At 44.5% G+C, this 25884-nt stretch overlaps 1 protein-coding gene across 1 annotated transcript in view; it reads right to left on the bottom strand.

Moving 5' to 3' along the window:
* Positions 1 to 600: 600 nt before the first annotated feature.
* Positions 601 to 25884, bottom strand: part of SMOC2 (SPARC related modular calcium binding 2) — a 441990-nt gene continuing 416706 nt past the window's right edge. The window contains exon 13 of the mRNA XM_066595994.1: positions 601 to 9202. Within this exon, the coding sequence (XP_066452091.1) occupies positions 9182 to 9202 (21 nt within the window). The 3' untranslated portion in view covers positions 601 to 9181. The remainder of the gene's footprint in view (positions 9203 to 25884) is intronic.

The following is a 25884-nucleotide window of genomic DNA, read 5'->3' on the forward strand; positions in this document are numbered from 1 at the left end:
TAACTGAGTAAACTTACATTTATTTATGGAACAACCTGATAAGTGTAGCACCAGCCCAACCCATGTCTTCACCCATAGTTGTGGTGGAGACAAGATGCAACAGTACCCACATATAAAGTATTTGGTCCACACATCCTTACATAAAAAATGTACACACTGGTGTTTAACTGCTGTGAATGTTTTCTGTTGGAATTCTCTTAAAAATAAAATCACTCCATATTCTATCTGACACTGTAATATTATGGTGGCATATAGAATATGACCTCATACTGAGAACTGTACGACTGCATTTAGAGTACCCCCAGCTCAGTAGTGCAGATTTATAATGACTTTGTGGGCTTGTTTACAACCTTCTACACTTGACTTTACCGTGTGTATGAGACCTCCAATGCAATTAAACAAGTAGTATGTTATCTAACAAGCTGTCTACCAGGAGCAAAACAAAAATAGAAAGTGGTTTGGGTACTGATAAAATTCTGAACTTTCCTATAGTAGTATTATTTAAGTTTAAAAATAGAACATTTTGAAAGCTGCATATGAGAGAATTTAGCATGTTCTTCGGGGTACCATTTTAAAATCAATATTTAGCAAACAAATGTATTAAAATGTCACAAATATTTAATGCAAAACCAAAAAAGAAAAGAAAGAACACATCATTATGCTGGAATGTATCAACTACTTTTTATATATAAAATACAAGAATATGTATGTTTAAACAAACTGTGATGAGGATTACTTATATATTTATTCCTCCAAAAACATTAACAGTAGCTTGGTATTTCAAGGCACTTAACCCTAACCACAGACAGACATAAGCACTTTCTTAATCTCGCTAATTACAAGTATAAAAAATATATAAATGTGAAACCTAGAAGATACATACAGTAGATACAACAAAATAGGGTTCTCAAGCCACAAATTGATAGATAAGAATGACATAGACAAGCAAAGATGAATGCTGCATGACTACATTTACCTAAACATGTAATAAAACACAATGTAATGAACAATGTGATCAAATGTGTCCATAGCCTTTAAGTCCATATTTAATGTATATGGGAGATCCAGTTGGCACTCCAGTGAGGGGATAAGATCTTTAGAGAAGTGTCCCAGATATAGTAGATAGAAAAGAACAACATTCACTTTTCTGTTTACTCATGTGGGTTTATTTCCATAAAATAAATTCTGATGCATTTCGGCTCAACTTGAGCATTTTTCAAACATACTGTATATACAAAGTAATATAACATTTAATCCCTTCACTCCCAAAACATTTTTCTTTCATGTTTTTTCCTCCCCACTTAAAAAAAATGATAACTTCTTGATTTTTGGTCAACATAGCCATCTTAAAGCTTATTTTTTGCAGGACAAATTGTATTTTTCATAGGTACCATCTAATGTATTGAGAGGCTTTTAAAAATTTCTAATGTTAACTTTTTTCTGTGGATCAATACAATTACAGGGGCTTGTTTTTTGTGGGACTGGCCGTAGTTTCTATTGATTATTGATTGCTTTTTATAACATTTTTTCTTAGAATGTTAGTATTTCTACATGCAATCTATGAAGATGTGCCACAAGCATGTCTTAATAGACAAATAGATGGCAGTCCATGGGGCCTTCACAAGGCTCCAGGTTACCACGAGACCATGCAATCTCGTTGTGGGAGAGATCTCCTCCAAGCAAAGGAGGAGCAGAGGAATTACATATAAGTACTATATAAAGCAAACATAAATGAGCGCGTGAGTTGAGCGAGTGTGTATGCTGCATATATTACTTTTATCTAATCTATCTGTATGATCCCCATTTAGAATGTGTTGTGTGATTGACAATGCCATCCAGTGTACATCTAGTGCCATATGTGCAGTCCTTGAACAGCTGTTCGAGGATGCATAGTGCTGTACGAGATGTGAGTGCTGTGCACATTTGAAAACCCAGATCCTGCATAGCTTGCAACCCTGATATCCATTGGCCAAATGAAAGGAAGTTTGCTGCTCACTTGCTGGGGCAAATGTGGGGGTGGCTGGTAGTATGGGAGTGCAGGATGAGCAGGCAGCTAGCTGGGTGACATTTCGAAGAAGGGGTAGAGGGAAGAAATCCAGTGAACGAGGGAGGCTATTTCTGAAGTGGCACACCCCAACAAGTTTGCAAATTTGGCAGATGAGGGGGATGCCATTACAGGATTAGCACTGCTGCAGCACAACATGGCCTCTAACCGCCAGGGGAATGTCTGCTCCAGTAGGAAGGGTAATAGGACCACAGGGCAGGCTAGACAGGTCCGGTTAGTGGGAAATTCAATTATTAGGAGAACAGACGTGTCAATCTTCCACAAAGACCAAGATTCTCGAACAGTGTGTTGTGTTCTGGCGCTAGAGTTTGACACATCGCGAATCAGGTTGACAGATTACTGGAAGGGGCTGGTCAGGAACCAGGCGTCATGGTACACATTGGTACACATGAGAAAATTAGAGGCAGGTGGAAGGTCCTTAAAAACTATCTCAGGGAACTAGGATGTAAGCTTAGGGCAAGGACCTCCAAAGTAGTATTTTCTGAAATATTACCTGTACCATGTGTCACACGAGAAAGGTAGCAGGAGGTTATGGAGGCAAACAAGTGGTTCCAGCGTTAGTGTAGGAAGGAGGGGTTTAGGTTCATGGAGAACTGGAACAACTTTGCTGTTGGCTACAAGTTCTACCATAGGGATGGGCTGCATCTCAATGGAGAGGGTGCAGATGTGCTGGGAGAGAAGATGGCTAGAAGATTGGAAGAGTGTGTAAACTAGGGACTAGGGGGAGAGCAACCAGAGAGATTGGGGGGGGGGGGGGGGGAGACAGTGTAGACAGTGACCTGGGACTAAGTAATGGAAATAGGGGTGGAGCAGTGGGAAGGGGTTATACATTTAATATAGAAAATAACCAAAACATTGCTAGAAGTCTGACCAATTGGGTTGATGAACTGGAAGTAATAGTGTCTAAAGAATACTACGACATAGAGGGAATAACTGAGACCTCATGGGATGAAAGCTTTGAGTGGGCGGTGAACTTAAATTGCTAGTCTGTTGAGATAGAATCGTAAAAAATGCAAAGGGGGAGGGTTTTGTCTTTATGTAAATTCCCATTTAAAGCCCACACTACAGGAAGATATATGTGAGGGAGATGAACATGTAGAGTCTCTGTGGGTAGAGATACATGAAAGGAAAAACAATAAAATCGTCATAGGGGTTTTCTATAGGCCACAAAATATAACAGAAGGCACTGGAAATGTATTACTGAGGCAAATAGATGAATTGGCAAATCACAATGAGGTAACTATTATGAGGGACTTTAACTATCCAGATATAAACTGGGATGCAGAAAGCTGCAGATCTCATAAAGGTAACCAGTTTCTGTCAATAACTAAACATAATTACCTTACCCAACTTGCACAGGACCCAACTTGAGGGATGGCTATTTTGGACTTAATATTAAAGGGGTTGTCCCGCGAAACAAAGTTGGGGTATACACTTCTGTATGGCCATATTAATGCACTTTGTAATGTACATTGTGCATTAATTATGAGCCATACAGAAGTTATTCACTTACCTGTTCCATTGCTAGTGTCCTCGTCTCCATGGTGCCGTCTAATTTTCAGCGTCTAATCGCCCGATTAGACGTCCTTGCGCAGTCCGGTCTTCTCCCTTCTGAATGGGGCCGCTCGTGCCAGAGAGCTGCTCCTCGTAGCTCCGCCCCGTCATGTGTGCCGATTTCAGCCAATTAGGAGGCTGGAATCGGCAATGGACCGCACAGAAGACCTGCGGTCCACCGAGGGTGAAGATCCCGGCGGCCATCTTCGCAAGGTAAGTAAGAAGTCACCGGAGCGCGGGGATTCGGGTAAGTACTATCCGTTTTTTTTTTTTAAACCCCTGCATCGGGTTTGTCTCGCGCCAAACGGGGGGGGGGGGGGCTATTGAAAAAAAAACAAAAACGTTTCGGCGCGGGACAACCCCTTTAACCAATAGACAGAATAACAGGGGTGCAGGCACCTAGGAAATAGTGACCATAATATAATAAACTATATATAAGAGAGTTTTATTGGGGAACTACGAAAATACTAAACTTTAGGAAGGCAAAGTTCGATCAGTTAAGAGATGCCCTTAACCATATTGATTGGGCAATATCCTCAAAAATAAGAGTATAGGCAATAAATTGGAAATGTCTAAAAAGATCTTAAAAACTTACTGTGAACAGTTCATACCTTACAGGAATAAAGGAATTAGGAATAGGAGTAAACCAATGTGGCTTAATAAAGATGTAAAAGGGGCGATAAACAAAAAGAAGAAAGCTACTAAAATGAAGAAGGCAGCGAAGAAGCACTAAAAATGCAGGGAAAAAAATAAATGATGTACAAAGCAGATAAAATCAGCAAAGTTGGCGGCAGAGAGACTTATTACTAAAGAGAGTAAAAATAATCCTAAACTGTTCTTCAATTATATAAATAGTAATAAGATTAATACTGAAAGTTTTGGCCCTTTAATAAATAATGTAGGAGAAATTGTGGAGGGTGGTGAGGAGATAGCAAATCTATTAAATAGTTTTTATTCTCCAGTAAATTCAGCGGAAAATGAAATGTCAGCTGAGATGCAAAGTGATAAAGTAAACTATCCACTAAATGTCACCAGTTTAACCCAGGAAAAAGTGCAGAACTGTCTTAAAAAGATTAAAATACACAAATCGCCAGATCCAGGTGGCATACACCCCAGGGTTCTATGGGAATTAAGTAACGTGTAGTTATTTCTTATATATAAGAAATATATATACTCTATAAATATATATACTCTAGAGTGACAGGGTCTGTTTCAATGTATTGCTGCATAGCCAATGTGGTGCCGATATTCAAAAAGGGGTGAAAAAGTGAACCTGGAAACTACAGGCCAGTAAGGATGGGTTTATGAGAGATCTCTCCTGTCAAACCAATCTGATCAGCTTCCTTGAGGAGGTAGGTTCTATACCAGACTGGGGAGAGTCATTAGAACTTGTATATCAGGACTTTTCCAAAGCGTTTGATACTGTGCCGCATAAAAGGTTGGTACATAAAATGATAATGCTTGGTCTAGACGAGAACGTGTTTTAGTGGGTAAGTAACTGGTCAGTGATAGAAAGCAGAGGGTGGTTATAAATCGTACATACTCTGATTGGGTTACTGTTACTAGTGGGGTACCACAGAGGTACTACTCTTTTTAATATATTCATTAATGACCTGGTAAAAGGATTGTACAGTAAAATATCAATATTTATAGATTATGTAATTAACACAAGAGAGGACAGAATGTGGTTGCAAATGGATCTGGATAAGTTGGTGCCTTGGGCAGAAATGTGTCAAATGAGGTTTAAGGCCCCCTGCACACGGGCGGAAATTCTGCGGTGGGATTTCCCGCAGAATTTCCGCCCATGCCCACCCGCATAGGATTGCATTACAAAACACAATCCTATGCATACGGCTGCGATTTGTCTGCGTAAAAACACACGCAGAAAACAAATCGCGGCATGTTCTATTTCTGTGCGGGTCTCGCAGAGGCCCGCACAGAAATGTCCCTCCCGGCGCGCCAGCTCTGCTCTGCGCATGCGCTGGCTGGATGGCAACCGGCACATCAGAGAGCCGTAGCCGCGGGAGCAGGCAAGAGCCACACTGGTCCCTGCAGGGACGCGGGTCGGATCCCGCTGCGGGAATTCTCGCAGGGGATCCGACCCGGCCGTCTGCAGACGGCCTAACACTGATAAATGTGAGGTTCTGCACATGACCAGAGGAAATACATGTCACCATTACACACTAAATGGGAAACCACTAAGACAAATACGATTATGGGGTGCATCAAAAGAGTTATAATAGTCTGAAGTAAAGGGATATATGTCTTTTTTCAGCCTAACATACTATGTTACTGTGTATTTGGGAGACAGAGGGAGCTCCCTCCCTCCATCAGACCATTTAAATGCCATTGCTAGATTTGACAGCTGCATATAAATGTTCAACAGCTGCAATCTCCAATCACAGCTGCTGTAGCTGGGCATCAGCTGCCAAAGACAGCCAATACTCGCCAAGTATAGAGAAGGCTTGGCTTCTGGGTCCACATGTATGCTTATAGCACATTATAAAACAACAAATCACAAGTCGTGTAAAACCTGTGGGTAGCCACAATTAGATTAAATTAAACCAAAAAGGTGCTATTTAGCTGAACTCTTGAGTTGTTTTATCCATCATCACATATGTAGTATAGGTAAGGATATATCACAATATCAAGCAAAACATAATATTCAAGTAAAGAGATTGTAAAGTTTACAAAAGGATCTAAAACGCCTCACATTTTTTTCAACATAATCTTTTAGTTACCTCCTCTCTGTGGTAACTGAATCTGTTCTATAATCTAGTGTTTCCCAAACTCCAGTCCTCATGATCGCCCAACAGGTTATTATTTGAGGATATGCTATAGAGAGAACACCTGTGGCAATGTCTGAGGCACTGGTAATAATTAATCACCTGTGCAACAGTATGGAAATCCTGAAAAGCTGACCTTTTGGGAGCTCATGAAGTTTGGGAAACACTAATCTAGGACCTTAAAGGGGTTTTCTGGGCTTGTTTCAATCTGGTGACCTATCCTCTAAATAGGTTCTCAGAAGTTGATGGACAAGGGTCTGCAGCAGTGGACCCTCGCAGACCAGCTGATTGTCCGGCCCACTGTCCAGTGCAGCAGGCTGGGCATTGTCGGCAGCGAACAAAAGACGAATTGCGGGCACCGGCTTCACTCCCATTGCTGCAGTTCCTGCTCCTGTAATGGGACATCCTATGCTGGACAAGAAGTGCAGCAGCAGAACAGCTCTCTCATTGATTTCAATGGGAGTGAAGCTGGCGCCCGCACTTCCGCCCCTGTCCACCAATGATGTGGTCTGGCCCGCTGCACTAGACAGTGGACTGGGCAATCAGCTAATGAGGGGAGGGGTCTCGAGGGGCAGACTCCCCATCCATTAACTACCCATTTAAGGCTGGTGTCAAATGCGTGGAAGTGCATTTATGCACACATTTGTGCCGTGTATCTGTGCAATGGGCATTGTGTTTTTTTCAAGAGCAAATGCATGTTTTACTGTACTTCTATGTGTGTAAATCGTGAGTCCCATTCACTAAAATAGGCAATTAAGTTAATTATTCAATTTGTGCTATTTTCGTGCGGAATGCATGTGCAGATAAATAAAACCTGCTCTATCTTTCTGCGTATTGCGCAGCAAAGGCCCCCATAGATGTGTATAGGAGAAACACAAATGTATAATACGCTGTGCAATTCTGTGAAAAACAGAACACATCTGGACCTCATTAGGCTAAATAACCTTTCAAATCAGAAAGGGAGAGGGGTATCTTGCACACATATGAATAGGCCCTGCATGCATAAAAAGTACATGAATATGCACCAATACACATGTAAATTACCTCATTCACAGTGCAAATATGTTGTGCTGCAGCGTGCACAATTGCGCATACGGTTGCTTAAAGCCACTTTCAGGTTACATTTCATTTCTTCCTTATTTTGGACCCGCTCTTGGTTTTCGCTCAGAAAAAACTAATAAAAGATACGCCTGTGTGAAGGAGCCCTAAATATTGCAAATGTCTAAATGCAAACGCTGTATAAACAATGCAAATCTTTGTTTGCAAATACATTTAAAAGGGGTTCTGTATCTTCCAATCTATTTGTGATCGTCACATGCTTTGGTAGAGCCATAAAGCATTCATATTACATGTGTCTGGGTAAGCACAGCTATATTTACAACAATGTATAATAACATTTCTCTTTATAACATTCAGTGTGCCATGCTTATAAAGAAGTAGAGGAATGCGTGTCTCACTTATATTACATTATAACATTTGTGATCTGCTACTGATACAATGTTGCATATAAAACAAAAAAAAGGCTGTAAAAAGCAAGCCTGTTTCTGGCACTGAATATATGAAAAAAAAGCATGTCCTGCTATTTATTGGCTGTTGAAAACTATTTGTGAGTCAGCTTCAGTGTTTTTTTACCATAGTAAAGTGAAATAAAAAAAAATGCAGCAGTTTTTCAATGTCTGTCATTTGCGCTTTGAGGTGTGTATGTGTGTGTGTGAGGGGGGGGGGGGGGAGTGATTATTGCAACAGATGAATATAACTCTTGAAAAGTGTTTTATGCACTAGAGCTATAAAGTTCACATCTGCAAATACTTTGTTCCTTGAGGCACCTCAAAAGGAATTAAGGGGAATGCATTACTGCCTGTTTAAACGTCTCCCAGATGGCAAGGGGAATGCTCAAGGCGATAGTTACACATTCTCAGCTCCTCCTGAAGGCAAATGTTTATAATTTGTTCAGGTGATAGCCTTTGCTACATACTGACCCCCGGACGCTGGGAGGAGAAGGAATGAAAGGTTATATGAAATCTTTAGTGAGGTGTAATGAAAAGATTTTGTTTTGACATTCTTCTTTGAGACTGATTAGTCCCACAACAGAAAGACAAATCTTTTTGTGATTATATGACAAAGACTGTATTGCCCAGAGGCTTGGATGAATTTGTCAGTTATTGGAAAGTTAATCTTTGTGTTACTATTTCTATAAACAAATCAAACAGATGCTGCAGGAGAAGTAAAAAAAAACAACATGCCTAAACTCAGTAACTTTGTGGTTGAAAAGCTGTCATAACAGGAACAGAAAAACAAATATATTATTTTGCTTAGCACAACAATAGAAAATATGCAAAATAACAAACATATGAAAAGAAGACAACTCTAAAAAAAAATCCAAAAACATGGCATTCAAGCAGATGGAACAAACTACATAACAGAAAACAACTAAAGCATTTTTTATGGGCTAAAAGAAATCAAGTCATATAATACACAAACATACACCTACAAAGCAGCTACCTACATTCAAAAATGAGGAAAAGAATAAAAGAGAAAATGCTAAAACTTGTACACATCTATAATGGCTACTGACAGCGAGGCACATACATTGTATGTGTAAACTTCTACAAGTTCATTATGTTTCACAGATTCAAAAGTCTGCTTAAATATCACAATTCTACAAAGTGAATTTACATTTAAAGTACAAAAGTGCAAATACTATGTCTGTATCACTGCCTACATGGCGTTGAGCATCAGCTTCTTAAATCAGATTCTTGATTGTCTTATTGTCTATTCATCCTTGTTTCCTAGAGATCTGTAGGAAAGAAGAAGAGTCATATAAATAAGGTGGCTTTTAGATGAACATATTGTAAGACATCTGTAATATGAGGGCTCAGTCACATGGGCGCATCGGCACCTGTACACAGGCGCCAATGCGCCTGTATGACTGAGCCCTTCCTGCAGGAAGAAGATGGCCGTACCTCAAGACGGACGTCTCTCTGCAGTGCCGAAGAAAGAACACATGACCGGCAATGAAACCGGTCACATGTTCTTTCTCCCGGCGCTGCAGAGAGACGTCCGTCTTGAGGTACGGCCGTCTTCCTCCTGCAGTGACACAGGCGCCGATGCGCCCGTGTGACTGAGCCCTGAATCCGTAATATGGATGAGTTACAGAGGACATTACAAACGTATATCATCAGATATTGCCCAATAGAAAATACCAATATGAGGTAAAAACAGACTAAGGGCTTATTTACACGAGCGTATATTGGCCGGCGTTTTCATGGCCGACCAATATATGCTTCCGTCTAAGCAGTTCCCCCCTTCCCTCCCACTTACCATCTCTCTGTCTTATTTCTCCCCTCCGAGCAGTTTGCAATGGGAGTGGGCAGGATGGGGATGAAGCTAAGCTCCCGCCCCCTGTCCATAGCCAGCAATGGGAGTGGGAGGGGCAGAGCTTGGCTCCGCCCCTTCCAATTGCAAACGCCGGACTGGAGGAGAGAGGCAGAGAGCTGGTGAGGGGGGAGGGAAGGGGGAATTGCTTAGATGGAAGCGTATATCGTTCGGGCGTGAAAACCCGACCGATATACGCTTGTGTAAATAAGCCGTAAATTAGGTGAAGCTGCGTTTTTAAAAATCAACTATGAAAAATTCAGTCATGTGATTGATTGATAGATTAGCTTCATATTATTGTCAACAACACGATAAGCCAATATGGAGCTAATATACGCTCATCTGAAAGCAGGCTATATAATGGTTAAAAATCGCACAAATCTTTTATACATTTGGTTAGCAGTATTCTCATTTTTGCAGTCAGTTTGCCTCAGTTTTTCACTCGATTATTTGGATACGGTTATTTTTTCAGAATCAAAAGACATAACATAGGCTAAGTAATATGGTCAACATATACACTAGTAAATATTCCACGAATCCTACAGGCCCAACTATATTGAAAAGGTCTGTCAACTACGCTTTTCAGTACAACTGTAATAAAACACGTACCATTTGGTACATGGTAAAAATGGTTTTAGCAGCATTTTTTTAGAAGGACTTTCTCTAGATATTTTCAAGTTATATTGAGAAAACTACAGAGAAAATGCCTAAAAAAACCCACCTTCAGCAAAAAGCTCTTTATATAGAATTTAAAATAAATCAAATGTGTCCTGTACAATGTTTAATGTCAAATGGAATCCATAGATAGCCTTATATCTGTTCTGCGTGACTCCACTGTTCAGATATTAGCCTTTATGTTTCTCCCACACCATATGTAAATTAGCTGTGCACCATCTGATGGACAGTCAACCGCTGCCTTTGGTCCGGGCTCTCTCCTACCCAGTGTTTGAAAAACCTCCCTTTTCCATCCCTAGTGATGCCTCCAGCACCGCCTACTGAAGACATTATGTATTCAATCATTACCGGACTTGTGCCACACTTAAGTTGGCACATGTACGTGATGTCAGTCCTGGTTGAGAACTCACATCGCATGTGCTGTTAATGTGGCGAAAACGCAGTGATGATGGAATGCATGGAGTCTCCAGAAGGCGGAGCTGGAGTCAGGAAGCGTGGAAAGGTACAGGAGAGAGCCTGGACCAAAGGCAGCAGTGAACCATCCGTCGGATGGTGCAAAGCTAATTTACATATGGCACCAAATAAACATAAAGGCTAATATCTAAATGGTGGAGTCACACAGAACAGAAATAAAGGTGCCTATGAATTCCACTTAACGTCACACATTGTACAGGACTTTCGATTTATAGCATAAAAAATAGGTGACCGACTGCCTTTGATATTTTGCTGTATATTGCCACAGATTTTATCCCGTACTTGCCGCCCTTACAAAGCAGCTTGTGTGTGTAACTGGTTGAGCTGCGCTGTAAAAACAATGCAACATGCCCTAAAAAAGTACCCTTAAATATGTCAAATTATATCTGAAAATTACACTCTGAAAGTGTTATTTCAGTATTTAATATGTTTAATATGTTTTTGCTGCACCTTAAAAAGTCAAATTAAAGTTTAGGAATGAAAGTTGAGTGTTTTCTGTCTACTGCAAAAGGCAACTGCGATGTTTTCCATCTCTTTTTAACTTGGCAAGTGGAATGGAAAGTTTATTCGCCACTTCTACTAACATAATGACTGAATTCCTGTTGAAATAGCAGCACGCAATTAAGGGAGAGTATGGCTTGAATTACTAAACAGTCACACACCTGTTTCCAAGACTGTCACTCTAAAGAATCTGTTATATGTAAGAAGGCAAGTGAAGATAAATGAAAGAACGAATGGATGAATACTTTGAGGACATTTACATTTGCTCATTTTGTGGCTCTTCTTATTACGATTATGGCAAAAATGTGTTAACTGCAAGCGCTGCTGTATAGGGAAAAATACAAGACCAGGGGGACCTCCCACATGGTAATGACTATATATAATTTGCTATAAAGGCAAGGACATATGGAAAGTAGATACAAGTTAATAATTCTAAGGATTATCCTGATGTCTTCAAACACTTCACTTATTCCTAAACTATATAATCAGTGCGCATGGAATACATATAAACTTCATAAGGAGAGTAATTATATGAAAGGAATTTCTATTTTACGAATCATATCACTGTATGTAGCTTTACCAGAATATAGAGAAACTGTATACAAATAGCAGGAAAAAATATCAGTATTTTTTTGTAACTAACTTTTTTATCAACTTTGTGATAAGACAGAATACACAACTATGAGTGACTACAACAAAATCTAAAGGCATAGCATGTTAATAAAAAGACAACACATATCTTATAATACAAAAATGACTAACACATCTGGTAACTCAAAAGCAAGTTGACATAGGAACATAATATGCACCAAAAGAGGAAGTCAGAAAGAGCAGCAAAAAGGAAGGAAACAAGTACCTAGTAGGGCCAGCAACAGAAGTAAGATATGGCCAGGGGGACATGTCGAGTAAAGAAAATATAAAGAAGTAAATGTAGTGCAGGCAGAAGAAGAGAGCAGAGGTATTGTGACCAAATTTGCCAATTACAGTGATGTCTTATTGAAAGAAAACAGAGGGATTTTTCCTCCTAAAAAACTGCCAAATCATAAGAAACCTTACATGTTTTCGATCCACCCATACTGTAATTCCCCCCCCATTTGTGCATAAAGGTGAATAAAGTTGGGGTCCTGTTTAATGGCCCTTTTACATGGGCCGAGAATATCACGATTCTTGTTTGCTCAATGGAAGGAGCTGGTGACGTCATCACTAGCTTATCCGCGCTCGGGCAGATTGTTTAGACTGCATGATTCTCATTGATAATTGGGCAGTCCTCGGGCATTCATCATTCAGTGTTTCACATGCCTATGTGAAACACTGAACAAGTAGTGTTTAAACGTCATGATAAGTGCCCAAGCCGGCGTTGGTTTTTATGCTGCCTGAAACTGGATGACAAGTGAGAGTCTCATGATACTAACTCGTCATTCAGTTGCTTGCCCACATTTAAACTGAACTGTGGTTCAGTCTTGTTCCTTTGAATGATTTTCTGAACAATATTCGTATAAGCAGCTTTGTTGCTGTGATCAGGAAAGTGACAAGTGAGATTTGTTTGGGATGATAGGAGGAAGAATCCATTCAGAAAATAATTGACTGCATAGATAATTCCTGATTCAAATTACACATATTATTGATATATTTCTCAATAGATTTTCAAACCAGTTTAATGAGGATGCACCCTACATTGCCATTACCTATCATCATTGGAAAGACCCCAGTTTTTGAGCAGGACAGGTGTTTTATATCAGCAAGGAACAAGGAAATTGTTCGAATTCTGCTCTGTTCTGATGCACATTGAAAAGCCCATGGATCTGAAAACTACAGTATTTGTTGATCTTCTAGTTCGGATACTGTAGTTCTTTCTCCCAAGATGTTATACATGAAGGCTTAAACCCAGGGAGGGGGTAATGCATAACTTGCAAAATTTGGGTCGGGAAAGGTATAGTTTCTCTTTAGGGAGAGCACCTAGAAGGTGTGAGTAGACTTATAAGGCCATGCATGCTCCTCTGGAAAATATGCAAATGGTAAGATGGAACAATACATCTCTCCAGTAAACGTGTTACATTCTAATTTTGTGGCTTATCCCCGTTTTGCATCTCTGTGTAATGATTTTCTGAAAAGATACTTGACACTTTGACAACTTAACTTGTTTTGAAAAACTACTTCTTTCCCCTTTCCCTATTCCTAAGGCAATTTCCAAATTTTACAAATGAGAAGATGGAACAATACCTCTACAGCACCACCTATTGGAAGGCAGCATTCCTGCAAATCAATGTCAGACTTTTTAACAAGCCTAGTAACAATGACTGGGAATCGTGAGCCAAAGCCAGAATCTTCTGAAGAAGATTCTGGCTTTGGCTCGCAAGGCTTGTTAAAAAGTCTGACACTGACTTGCAGGAATGCTGGCTTACAATAGGTGGTGCTGTAAAGGCATTGCTCCATCTTCCTATTTGTAAAATTTGGAAATTGCCTTAGGAATAGGGAAAGGGGAAAGAAGTAGTTTTTAAAGACAAGTAACGTTGTCAAAGTGGCAAGTACCCTTTTAGAAAATCATTACACAGTGCTGCAAAACGGGGATAAGCCACAAAATTAGAATGGAACACGTTTATTGAAGAGAGAATTTTTTCTTTAGCGATGACCTAATTATTCTGAAGCAAAAAGGTTATTGGGGGCCAAGGGAATACCACATGGGTTGAAAGGAGGAGGGGTAAATTCCATCAAATTCCATCTGCATTTTGGCAAAACGTAAAGATTAATATTTAAATTAAATATGCTTTATGGTATGAAGAGATTTATCTGTGTTATCAAACTAAAAGTATTTATCTCTCAGGCAGATAAAATAAAAGACAAAACAGGTGAAAGATATCAAAAAAGTACTACAGTTTACAAGTAATGTAAAATATGTGACAGTCACTCTTTGTACTTTACTTGCAGTGACATATAATATACTGTAATCCTAGCAGGAACACCGATGGGAAAGAAAGATCCTTGTTTAGACCTTCAGAGTCTCTCAAAAGCCCAAAACTCTACAGCTCCCGTGGGGATTACGTAAAATTCTTCTTCATTATAACAAGTCTTTCAAAAGCATGACAAGGACACACAAAACATGCTAATTTGTTTCAGAGCATTTAAGCATTCCTAGGCCCCATCTGCATAGAACCTCCACCCAGAGGTTCCGTTGCAGATCCAGCTGAAAATATCACTTTTTCTTCTGTCCAAAAGACAGGCAGCTGGGTGGAAAGTGGGAGGACTCCATTATAGTCAATAGTGTCTGTCTGGCGCAGTTCGGTTCCAAACAGATACAGAAGTGCTGGGCCACAAATATTCCCCTTTCCTGCTTCCCAAAGTGGAATCCCTGCCACAGATGTGAAACCACCCTTAGTCGTGGCTGTTTCCATGTGAACTCTGTCATGCTTTTAAAAGAGTTGTTATAATAAAGAAGAATGTTACTGAATCACAACGGGAGCTGGAGAGTCTCTTATGGATTTTGTGAGAATCCTAACAGGAAACATGACAAGTAAATTAGTTATATTTTTACTTCATGCTGCAATTGAAACAAATAAAATGTATGCAGTCTAATGTCATTGTCTATTAATACCCTGTTACCTGGAAGAATATGGATAACTGACCATTTACAGAAGTACATTTTTGTAGGGGAATAGTTTAGCCATTATAGTGTTTATGTTTCAGGCCTCATTCACATGAGCGTGGTTTGTTGCGCGCCTATGTGTGCAAAAAAAAACGCTGCTCACATGAGCGGAAAACGTGTGAGGTCTCATTCAGATGAGCATGTTTTTTGGCGTGCCTATGTGTGGAAAAAAATGTGCTCCTGGCTTATCTGGAAAACGCATGAACGGGAACACTTGCACATAAAACTTTGCCCATTCACTGCAGCAGCTGCTTTACAAAGGTCCCCTCATCACTGAACACTGTGACAACACTGTCACAGTGTCCGGTGATGAGGGGACTGCAGCGGGGACGAAAGATTTCCCTGTCACAGCTGTGGCAGAGTACCATGATGTTATGCCAGTGCTTTCAATGGGGCCGGCGCTGCAGGGGTACTTTCATGGCAGTGCTTACAATGGGGCAGCAGCAGCGCGGGTCCCATTGAAAGCAAAGGGATGGCATAAGGGTCCTCTGCCACAGCTGTGACAGCTGTGGCAGGGGATTCTTTCATCCCCACTGCAGTCCCATCATCACTGAACACTGACAGTGCTATCACAGTGTTCAGTGATGAGGGGACTCACAGCTGGGATTATCGGAACCCTCCGGGTGTCGCCTCATTCCCGCAGAGGCTAAGGAGTTAACAGCGGGACATTTAAAAGGTGCTTCTGGCCAAAAGCACCTATTAAATATCCTGCTGTAAGCAGTGGGGAAGCTATTCTATGCGCAGGAGTTTCCATTAACTCCTGCTCCATTAATAGTCAATGGAAACACCTGCAAAACGCTCACCATGCCCTATCATTCTTGGGTGTGCGCTGTTTTGTGCTTCAAATTCCGTGCATAGGAATGCTTCTTTAGGAACCCATTGGTTCTTCTAGAAGCGTGAACTATGTGCACGCAAAACACATGCTTGTGTGAATCAGGCCTCATAGTTTTACATTGTAGAGGTTTAGTGCTCCTTATATTTACTGTTACAGTCCGGGGTCTACCTTGTTACATTTTCCCAGACCATAAACTATATCCACTATGAGTGCATGCGATAAAAATCCATAATATTGCCATGTTCATGAGGCCTAAATAAGCCTTTATTGAAAATCTGGAATATCTATCTCTTACAAATAGGTTGCATTTAGAGATGAGCGATTGTACTCGTCCGAGCTTGATACTCGTTCGAGTATTAGCGTGTTCGAGATGCTCGTTACTAGAGGCGAGCACCGCGCGATGTTCGAGTTACTTTCACTTTCATCTCTGAGACGTTAGCGCGCTTTTCTGGCCAATAGAAAGACAGGGAAGGCATTACAACTTCCTTCTGTGATGTTCCAGCCCTATACCACCCCCCTGCAGTGAGTGGCTGGCGAGATCAGGTGTCACCCGAGTATATAAATCGGCCCCTCCCGCGGCTCGCCACAGATGCATTCTGACATAGCTCAGGGAAAGTGCTGCTGATGCTGGAGCTGCTATAGGGAGAGTGTTAGGAGTGATTTTAGGCTTCAAGAACCCCAACGGTCCTTCTTAGGGCCACATCTGACCGTGTGCAGTACTGTTGAGGCTGCTTTCTGCAGTGTTGCACTTTTTTTTTTTTTTTGTATATCGGCCGTGCAGAGCATTGCGTCCTCAGTCTGCAGTAATTTTACATAGTATAGGGCCAGTAGTGCTGAGGCAGGGACAGTGAACAAGGTGAAAGACATATACTGTCTATATAGGCAGTGGGCTTTTCCAAAAAAATTTGGGACAAAAAAATCTATTTGGGCTGCCTGTGACCGTCCTGAGTGTACTGCGTCTCTGCTGAGGGTAGTAGTCCTAATTAATACGCAGCCAGCTAAGTGTTACAGCAGGCTTGCGCAAAATTCTTTCCTGGCTCTGCGTTGCCCGTTACATCACCACTGTCATCCTGTCCAGAGGGAAACAGTCTGCAGTAATTTTACATAGTATAGGGCCAGTAGTGCTGAGGCAGGGACAGTGAAAAAGGTGAAAAACATATACTGTCTATATAGGCAGTGGGCTTTTCCAAAAAAATTTTGGACAAAAAAATCTATTTGGGCTGCCTGTGACCGTCCTGAGTGTACTGCGTCTCTGCTGGGGGTAGTAGTCCTATTTAATACGCAGCCAGCTAAGTGTTACAGCAGCCTTGCGCAAAATTCTTTCCTGGCTCTGCTGTGCGTTCCGCAAGCGAAGTCAGCCTCCAACCACAGGCCAATAAGCGGCACATTTAATTACAGCGTTCTGTTTCTGCACTACTGGTAATACACCATGCTGAGGGGTAGGGGTAGGCCTAGAGGACGTGGACATGCGCGAGGACGCGGAGGCCCAAGTCAGGGTGTGGGCACAGGCCGAGCTCCTGATCCAGGTGTATCGCAGCCGACTGCTGCGGGATTAGGAGAAAGGCACATTTCTGGTGTCCCCACATTCATCTCACAATTAATGGGTCCATGCGGTAGACCTTTATTAGAAAATGAGCAGCATGAGCAGGTCCTGTCGTGGATGGCAGAAAGTGCATCCAGCAATCTATCGACCACCCAGTCTTCTACGCAGTCCACAGCTGCAACTCTGAATCCTCTGGCTGCTGCTCCTCCTTCCTCCCAGCCTCCTCACTCCATTACAATGACACATTCTGAGGAGCAGGCAGACTCCCAGGAACTGTTCTCGGGCCCCTGCCCAGAATGGGCAGCAATGGTTCCTCTCCCACCGGAGGAGTTTGTCGTGACCGATGCCCAACCTTTGGAAAGTTCCCGGGGTCCGGGGGATGAGGCTGGGGACTTCCGGCAACTGTCTCAAGAGCTTTCAGTGGGTGAGGAGGACGATGACGATGAGACACAGTTGTCTATCACTCAGGTAGTAGTAATTGGAGTAAGTCCAAGGGAGGAGCGCACAGAGGATTCGGAGGAAGAGCAGCAGGACGATGAGGTGACTGACCCCACCTGGTTTGCTAAGCCTACTGAGGACAGGTCTTCAGAGGGGGAGGCAAGTGCAGCAGCAGGGCAGGTTGGAAGAGCCAGTGCGGTGGCCAGGGGTAGAGGCAGGGCCAGACCGAATAATCCACCAACTGTTTCCCAAAGCGCCCCCTCGCGCCATGCCACCCTGCAGAGGCCAAGGTGCTCAAAGGTCTGGCAGTTTTTCACTGAGAGTGCAGACGACCGACGAACAGTGGTGTGCAACCTTTGTCGCGCCAAGATCAGCCGGGGAGGCACCACCAGCCTCACCACCACCAGCATGCGCAGACATATGATGGCCAAGCACCCCACAAGGTGGGACGAAGGCCGTTCACCGCCTCTGGTTTGCACCACTGCCTCTCCCCCTGTGCCCCAACCTGCCACTGAGATCCAACCCCCCTCTCAGGACACAGGCACTACCGTCTCCCGGCCTGCACCCACACCCTCACCTCCGCTGTCCTCGGCCCCATCCACCAATGTCTCTCAGCGCACCATCCAGCCGTCGCTAGCGCAAGTGTTGGAGCGCAAGCGCAAGTACGCCACCATGCACCCGCACGCTCAAGCGTTAAACGTGCACATAGCCAAATTGATCAGCCTGGAGATGCTGCCATATAGGCTTGTGGAAACGGAGGCTTGCAAAAGCATGATGGCGGCGGCGGCCCCGCGCTACTCGGTTCCCAGTCGCCACTACTTTTCCCGATGTGCCGTCCCAGCCCTGCACGACCACGTCTCCCACAACATTGTACGCGCCCTCACCAACGCGGTTACTGCCAAGGTTCACTTAACAACGGACACGTGGACAAGCACAGGCGGGCAGGGCCACTATATCTCCCTGACGGCACATTGGGTGAATTTAGTGGAGGCTGGGACAGAGTCAGAGCCTGGAACCGCTCACGTCCTACCCACCCCCAGAATTGCGGGCCCCAGCTCGGTGGTGGTATCTGCGGTGGTGTATGCTTCCTCCACTAAACCACCCTCCTCCTCCTCCTACGCAACCTCTGTCTCGCAATCAAGATGTGTCAGCAGCAGCACGTCGCCAGCAGTCGGTGTCACGCGGCGTGGCAGCACAGCGGTGGGCAAGCGTCAGCAGGCCGTGCTGAAACTACTCAGCTTAGGAGAGAAGAGGTACACGGCCCACGAACTGTTGCAGGGTCTGACAGAGCAGACCGACCGCTGGCTTGCGCCGCTGAGCCTCCAACCGGGCATGGTCGTGTGTGACAACGGCCGTAACCTGGTGGCGACTCTGCAGCTCGGCAGCCTCACGCACGTGCCATGCCTGGCCCACGTCTTTAATTTGGTGGTTCAGCGCTTTCTGAAAAGCTACCCACGCTTGTCAGACCTGCTCGGAAAGGTGCGCCGGATCTGCACACATTTCCGCAAGTCCCACACGGACGCTGCCACCCTGCAACATCGGTTTAATCTGCCAGTGCACCGACTGCTGTGCGACGTGCCCACATGGTGGAACTCTGTGCTCCACATGTTGGCCAGGCTCTATGAGCAGCGTAGAGCTATAGTGGAATACCAACTCCAACATGGGCGGCGCAGTGGGAGTCAGCCTCCTCAATTCTTTACAGAAGAGTGGGCCTGGTTGGCAGACATCTGCCAGGTCCTTGGAAACTTTGAGGAGTCTACCCAGGTGGTGAGCGGCGATGCTGCAATCATTATCGTCACCATTCCTCTGCTGTGCCTCTTGAGAAGTTCCCTGCAAAGCATAAAGGCAGACGCTTTGCGCTTGCGCTCGGAAACGGAGGCGGGGGAAGACAGTATGTCGCTGGATAGTCAGAGCACCCTCCTGTCTATATCTCAGCGCGTTGAGGAGGAGGAGTAGGAGGTGGAGGAGCATGAGGAGGAGGGGGAAGAGACAGCTTGGCGCACTGCTGAGGGTACCCATGCTGCTTGCCTGTCATCCTTTCAGCGTGTATGGCCTGAGGAGGAGGAGGATCCTGAAAGTGATCTTCCTAGTGAGGACAGCCATGTGTTGTGTACAGGTACCCTGGCACACATGGCTGACTTCATGTTAGGATGTCTTTCTCGTGACCCTCGTGTTACACGCATTCTGGCCACTGCGGATTACTGGGTGTACACACTGCTCGACCCATGGTATAAGGAGAACCTTTCCACTCTCATACCCGAAGAGGAAAGGGGTTCGAGAGTGATGCTATACCACAGGACCCTGGCGGACAAGCTGATGGTAAAATTCCCATCCGACAGCGCTAGTGGCAGAAGGCGCAGTTCCGAGGGCCAGGTAGCAGGGGAGGCGCGGAGATCAGGCAGCATGTACAGCGCAGGCAGGGGAACACTCTCCAAGGCCTTTGACAGCTTTCTGGCTCCCCAGCAAGACTGTGTCACCGCTCCCCAGTCAAGGCTCAGTCAGCGGGAGCACTGTAAAAGGATGGTGAGGGAGTATGTAGCCGATCGTACGACCGTCCTCCGTGACGCCTCTGCCCCCTACAACTACTGGGTGTCAAAGGTGGACACGTGGCCTGAACTCGCGCTTCATGCCCTGGAGGTGCTTGCTAGCGTCTTGTCAGAGAGGGTGTTTAGTGCGGCTAGGGGAATCATCACGGATAAGCGTACCTGCCTGTCAACCGACAGTGCCGACAGGCTTACACTCATAAAGATGAACAAAGCCTGGATTTCCCCAGACTTTTCTTCTCCACCAGCGGACAGCAGCGATACCTAAACAATACGTAGGCTGCACCCGCGGATGGAAGCATCGTTCTCTATCACCATCAAAAACGGGGACCTTTTAGCTTCATCAATCTGTGTATTATATTCATCCTCCTGCTCCTGCTCCTCCTCCTGAAACCTCACGGAATCACACCAAACGGGCAATTTTTCTTAGGCCCACAAGGCTCAGTCATATAATTTTTGTAAACAATTTTTAAACGTTTCAATGCTCATTAAAGCGTTGAAACTTGCACCTGAACCAATTTTTATTTTAACTGGGCTGCCTCCAGGCCTAGTTACAAATTAAGCCACATTAACCAAAGCGATTAATGGGTTTCACATGCCCTCTTGGTTTGGCATGGGCAATTTTTCTGAGGTGCTGTTGGTACACCAATTTTTTGGGGCCCTCGCCTACAGTGTAATCCAATAAATTTTTTGCCCATCTACATTAAAGCTGACGTTACATCAGCTGTGATGGGCACTGCAATGGGATATATTTATGTACCGCCGGTGGCTTCCTGGCACCCACCCATGCTGTCAGTCCACACGGAGTTGTAACTGCATGTGTCCACTTCTAAAGAACCCCAGTCTGACTGGGGCATGCAGTGTGGGCCGAAGCCCACCTGCATTTAACATGACATTACCTCAGCTGTGATGGGCAATGCAATGGGATATATTTATGTACCGCCGGTGGATTCCTGGCACCCACCCATGCTGTCGGTCCACACGGAGTTGTAACTGCATGTGTCCACTTCTAAAGAACCCCAGTCTGACTGGGGCATGCAGTGTGGGCCGAAGCCCACCTACATTAAACATGAAATTACCTCAGCTGTGTTGGGCACTGCAATGGGATATATTTATGTACCGCCGGTGGGTTCCAGGGAGCCACCCATGCTGTGGGTCCACAGGGAGTTGTAACTGCATGTGTCTACTTATAAAGGACCCCAGTCTGACTGTGGCATGCAGTGTGGGCCGAAGCCCACCTGCATTTAATCTGACATTAGCTCTGCTGTCCAGGGCACTGCAATGGGATACATTTATGTACAGCCGGTGGGTTCCAGGGAGCCACCCATGCTGTGGGTGCACACGGAATTCCCATTGCGGAGTTGTACCTGCCTGTGACTATTTATAAAAAGCCGCGGTCTGACTGGGGCATGCAGACACCTTGACAGAATAATTAGTGTGTGGCACATAGGTTCCCCATTGCTATGCCCAGGTGTGCAGCTCCAGATGGAGTTGGCACAGGATTGGATTTCTCATTGCTTCTGTACAGCATTGTGGGCTATCGCCCCGCCCCTTTTAAAGAGGGTCGCTGCCTAGCCGTGCCAACCCTCTGCAGTGTGTGCCTGCGGTTCCTCCTCATGGCAGACGCACTTATAAATAGACATGAGGGTGGTGTGGCATGAGGGCAGCTGAAGGCTGCGCAGGGACAATTTGGTGTGCGCTGTGGACACTGGGTCGTGCAGAGGGGGGGGGGGGGTAAGGCAGCATGTAACCCAGGAGAAGTGGCAGCGGAGTGTCATGCAGGCAGTGATTGTGCTTTGTTGGAGGTAGTGTGGTGCTTAGCTAAGGTATGCATTGCTAATGAGGGCTTTTCAGAAGTAAAAATTGTTGGGAGGGGGGGCCACTCTTGCCGCTATTGTGGCTTAATAGTGGGACCTGGGAACTTGAGATGCAGCCCAACATGTAGCCCCCTCGTCTGCCCTATCCGTTTCTCTGTCGTTCCCATCACTTTCTTGAATTTCCCAGATTTTCACAAATGGATACCTTAGCGAGCATCGGCGATATACAAAAATGCTCGGGTCGCCCATTGACTTCAATGGGGTTCGTTATTCGAAACGAACCCTCGAGCATCGCGAAAATTTCGTCCCGAGTAACGAGCACCCGAGCATTTTGGTGCTCACTCATCTCTAGTTGCATTCCTTTATGGGTGACTATGCATACTCAATGTCTTCAGATGCTGAGGACGTCTCTGTTAATAGCGCATCAATTCTGTAAAAGGATGAACTCCCTCATTAAACCCATTTATGTGGGAACAGTCCCCTTCTAAAGTTACACTGACTACAATAAAAAGCCTCACAGAGTGCCTTCCTAAATATATATGTATTTCCTTGCTGGCATTTTCCAACTGAGAATAGCTATGGCCAGTTGTGGAGAAAACATCACTTTTTCCAAAGCCCTTTTGAATTCTAACATAAGGCCTGGCATAACTGTAAATGCCATTTTCTGGAATTGTTGCTGAATGGCCTTTATGGAGTAATTTAAGTAATTAACAACTTCAACTCTATAGCTCTAAAAATTCACTGTTTTAACCCCTTAATGACTGGGGTGTTTTGGTCCTAAAGGACCAGATACTTTTTAGGGATTTTACCCATGTGGTGGTTTTACTGACCTATTTTTTTATTCTTTAACTTCCAAAATTATTTTTGCTGCATTTTATTTTATGGAAACATAGGGCTATTTTTTATATATTTTTTCAGTTTTTTTTAGTTGTATTGGGGGTAAAAAGCTAAAAAAAAGTTTTTTTCTTTAATTTATAGTTTAATTTTAAAATTAGTACATTAAAAGAAGGTATGGATTAGGGATGAGCGAGCACCAAAATGCTCGGGTGCTCGTTACTCGGAACGAACTTTTCGCGATGCTCGAGGGTTCGTTTCGAATAACGAACCCCATTGAAGTCAATGGGCGACCCGAGCATTTTTGTATTTCGCCGATGCTCGCTAAGGTTTTCATGTGTGAAAATCTGGGCAATTCAAGAAAGTGATGGGAACCACACAGCAACGGATAGGGCAGGCGAGGGGCTACGTGTTGGGCTGCATCTCAAGTTCACAGGTCCCACTATTAAGCCACAATAGCGGCAAGAGTGGGCCCCCCCCCTCCCAAAAACTTTTACTTCTGAAAAGCCCTCATTAGCATGGCATACCTTTGCTAAGCACCACACTAGCTACAACAAAGCACAATCACTGCCTGGATGACACTCCGCTGCCACTTCTCCTGGGTTACATGCTGGCCAACCGCCCCCCCTCCCCCCCACAGCGCACACCAAAGTGTCCCTGCGCAGCCTTCAGCTGCCCTCATGCCACACCACCCTCATGTCTATTTAGAAGTGCGTCTGCCATGAGGAGGAACCGCAGGCACACACTGCAGAGGGGTTGGCACGGCTAGGCAGCGACCCTCTTTAAAAGGGGCGGGGCGATAGCCCACAATGCTGTACAGAAGCAATGAGAAATAGAATCCTGTGCCACCGCCATCAGGAGCTGCACACGTGGGCATAGCAATGGGGAACCTTTGTGCCACACACTATTCATTCTGTCAAGGTGTCTGCATGCCCCAGTCAGACTGCTAATATGTACCTTAAGGGCGCCCACCCACTGGCGATTTTTTTTTCTTTGCGTTTTGCGTTTTTCCTGCAGAGCAATTAGAATTGAATGTACTCCTGTCCACTGGCGTTTTGCGTTGCGTTGCGTTTTTTAACATAGGAACTGTCAGTTGCATATGTGTCCTTATTTTTCTCCCAATGCACCCATGAAAGTCAATGGAAATTAATGGAAAAGCCGCGAAAACGCCGCGAAAACGCGGCAAAAAACGCGCGAAAATCGCAAACGCCAGTGGGTGGGCGCCCTAACAGTAACCGCGTTGGTGGTAATGTGGTGGTGACTGCGGACCTAGTAGCGCGGTTTTATTTTGTTGGTTTTCGGAATGTGGCCAGGATTAAGTGGGCCGTGGCGGGGGGATGTTTTTGAGGCACTACGTGTCCTCTCCACGTGTCCGTGGTTATATGCACCTTAACAGTAACCGCGTTGGTGGTAATGTGGTGGTGACTGCGGACCTAGTAGCGCGGTTTTATTTTGTTGGTTTTCGGAATGTGGCCAGGATTAAGTGGGCCGAGGCGGGGGGATGGTGGGGGGGCTCTCTTGTAGTGTCAGTAAAGGTGAAATTCTTGGACTGCCACCAGACGAACCAATGCAAAGGCATTTGCCAAGAATGTTTTCCCTGTTGGAGGAGGAGGGGGATGTTTTTGAGGCACTACGTGTCCTCTCCACGTGTCCGTGGTTATATGCACCTTAACAGTAACCGCGTTGGTGGTAATGTGGTGGTGACTGCGGACCTAGTAGCGTGGTTTTATTTTGTTGGTTTTCGGAATGTGGCCAGGATTAAGTGGGCCGTGGCGGGGGATGTTTTTGAGGCACTACGTGTCCTCTCCACGTGTCCATGGTTATATGCACCTTAACAGTAACCGCGTTGGTGGGAAATGGCCTCGCCGCCATCATGTCTTTGGGAAGCCTCTGTTTCCACACCCCAGAGACATACCATTAGCAGCGGTATAGGCAGAGCCCATAATTCGTAACATTTCAGCCGTAGCATTAGGACAGGCCCCACTAACATATCACTAGCAGCATTATAGCGGGAGCGCAGTCTTCGTTCCATGTCAGCAATAGTAGCACTCAAGACAGGCCCCAGTAACAATTCCGAAGCAGCAGTATAGCGGGAGCGCAGTCTTCGTTCCATGTCAGCAATAGTAGCACTCAAGACAGGCCCCAGTAACAATTCCGAAGCAGCAGTATAGCGGGAGCGCAGTCTTCGTTCCATGTCAGCAATAGTAGCACTCAAGACAGGCCCCAGTAACAATTCTGAAGCAGCAGTATAGTGGGTGCGCAGTCTTAGTTCCATTTCAGTAGCTGCAGTATAGCCAAGGCCCAAGTTACATTTATGTAGCTAAAGTGTAGGCCAACCCCACACACACTTCTGTACCATGAGTGCAGGCGAAGAACATACAAATTGCTATGATTACACTGTAGGTGAGGGCCCCAAAAAATTGGTGTACCAACAGTACTAATGTACCTCAGTAAAAATTGGCCATGCCCAACCAGGATGGCAGGTGAAACCCATTAATCGCTTTGGTTAATGTGGCTTAAGTGGTAACTAGGCCTGGAGGCAGCCCAGTTTAACGAAAAATTGGTTCAAGTTAAAGTTTCAACGCTTTTAAGAGCATTGAAACATATAAAAATTGTTTCGAAAAATTAGATGAGTGAGCCTTGTGGCCCTAAGAAAAATTGCCCGTTCAGCGTGATTACGTGAGGTTTCAGGAGGAGGAGCAGGAGGAGGAGGAGGAATATTAGACACAGATTGATAAAGCAGAAATGTCCCCGTTTTGGATGGTGAGAGAGAACGTAGCTTTCATCCGCGGGTGCAGCCTACG

The sequence above is a fragment of the Eleutherodactylus coqui genome, chromosome 3 (genome assembly GCF_035609145.1).
Source record: "Eleutherodactylus coqui strain aEleCoq1 chromosome 3, aEleCoq1.hap1, whole genome shotgun sequence".
Lineage (NCBI taxonomy): Eukaryota > Metazoa > Chordata > Amphibia > Anura > Eleutherodactylidae > Eleutherodactylus > Eleutherodactylus coqui.